The following is a 1617-nucleotide window of genomic DNA, read 5'->3' on the forward strand; positions in this document are numbered from 1 at the left end:
AATCCTTGATAAAAAAATTTCCATGGAAAAAATTACCAATCGACCACTACCTTAATTGCATAAATAAGATTATAATTATGAGATAAAATAATTAACAAATGAATATGGCTTTAGCTGTTCACCTTTTGACCATTGGAATATACCCGTTACAAATACATCAATTTACCTCTATATAATAAGACCATTCCCTTATAGCTTGTTGTGGAAGATGGAAAAACAAGATATCATGTTAGTAAATTATCTGTTTATGGAATACGGTCTTGCGGAGATCATCAAATGTCTCCACGGCATATGTATAGCCCAAGCAATCAGGAAGCATCCTCAGCCACTCATTAAGTTTGTCAGCGCTCTCCAGAAACACGAAGAGTCTGTCTTCCGTATGCTACGTGTAGCCTCGAGTGCATCCAGTGATGATGAGGATCTTTCTTATGCGGCTCCGTTTATTCAACCTGATGCAAATTACAAAAACATGACCTCAGATGCTCAAGAAGTTTTGGTGCCTTCTGATCCATCTGTTAAGCAATGATTCTGATTATTAGTAGTTTCGTGTAATATCAGTGTGCAATTAGTATTCTGCATTTATTGCTATTTTAAATGAGATCATATATGTTATCACTAAATTAAGAAAAATCATTATCAAACTGATGATAATTATTAAACAAGCATTTCATTCATTAGTCTAAATAGAACTGGACATGGGCCGAATTCTCTACATCAATGATATGCCTTTCGAACCGGCCCACGAAATGTGTAACAGCTCTGATTACAGAATTAATAGAAATAACCCCGAAACTATTAAGGAAATTCATTACATTACATCTAAATACATGTAGAAAATTCTCAGTACGTGGACGTAGTGTTGTCCATATACGGAAATACAACCAGCATTTATTTATACGTAGAGCCCTGCGAATATTGTAGTTGAATCTTATCTCCATTGTGATCCTGTCCCAGTTGTTGTTGCATGGTCTGTCCATGTGATCTTTGACCCTGAAATAGAGAGGATTACGTAGTTGCCAGTAGAATACTCCAGTATTTGCCTGTTCCTCTGTAAGTAGTTCTCCAGTCCTACTGTCCATTTCAGACTGAGCATCCAGATGAATGGCTTGTATTGCTTTCTTGGGCTTCGGCCGATTGGAACAAAGGGTTATCTAAGAATTCAAACTTGGCATTCTTTAATGTCCAATCACGCAGACCTGTATTTTCAAGTTTATCCAAGTATTCTTTGTAACTTGAATCATTACCTGGGTTACACAGTATAATAGACGGTATACCTCCTTTTATACGGATTGGTTTACCGTATTTGCAATTTGTCTGCCAGTCTCTTTGACAACCAATAAGCTCTTTCCAGTGCTTCAGGCGTAGATACGCCGGAGATACATCATCAATGACATTATACAGCACATCCTGTTGATACGTTGCTGGATTGAAATCCAGATGACCACATATATAATTGTGCTTACCAAGTGACCTGGCCCAAGCAGTTTTACCAATACGACTTGGGCCTTCAACGATCAGACTTATGGGCCTAATACAATCTTCTCTTTGAATAATTATATTTTCAACTGGCTGCGCAGCACAATTAATCTGAAAATTATGCTCCAGCCATTCATTCAT

The 1617-nt window shown here is 37.3% G+C and overlaps 1 protein-coding gene across 1 annotated transcript; it reads right to left on the reverse strand.

Annotated features, from left to right (window-relative positions):
• Window positions 1-1080: 1080 nt before the first annotated feature.
• LOC120282184 lies at window positions 1081-1617 on the reverse strand. Its single transcript, XM_039288941.1, has one exon. It carries the CDS (start codon window positions 1615-1617, stop codon window positions 1081-1083), a length of 537 nt encoding a protein of 178 aa, XP_039144875.1.

Source organism: Dioscorea cayenensis, chromosome 18, assembly GCF_009730915.1.
Source record: "Dioscorea cayenensis subsp. rotundata cultivar TDr96_F1 chromosome 18, TDr96_F1_v2_PseudoChromosome.rev07_lg8_w22 25.fasta, whole genome shotgun sequence".
NCBI lineage: Eukaryota > Viridiplantae > Streptophyta > Magnoliopsida > Dioscoreales > Dioscoreaceae > Dioscorea > Dioscorea cayenensis.

What these genes read in the sequence shown, in the direction of transcription:
- LOC120282184 (XM_039288941.1), bottom strand. Translation starts at nt 1,617, where the DNA reads ATGAATGAATGGCTGGAGCATAATTTTCAGATTAATTGTGCTGCGCAG.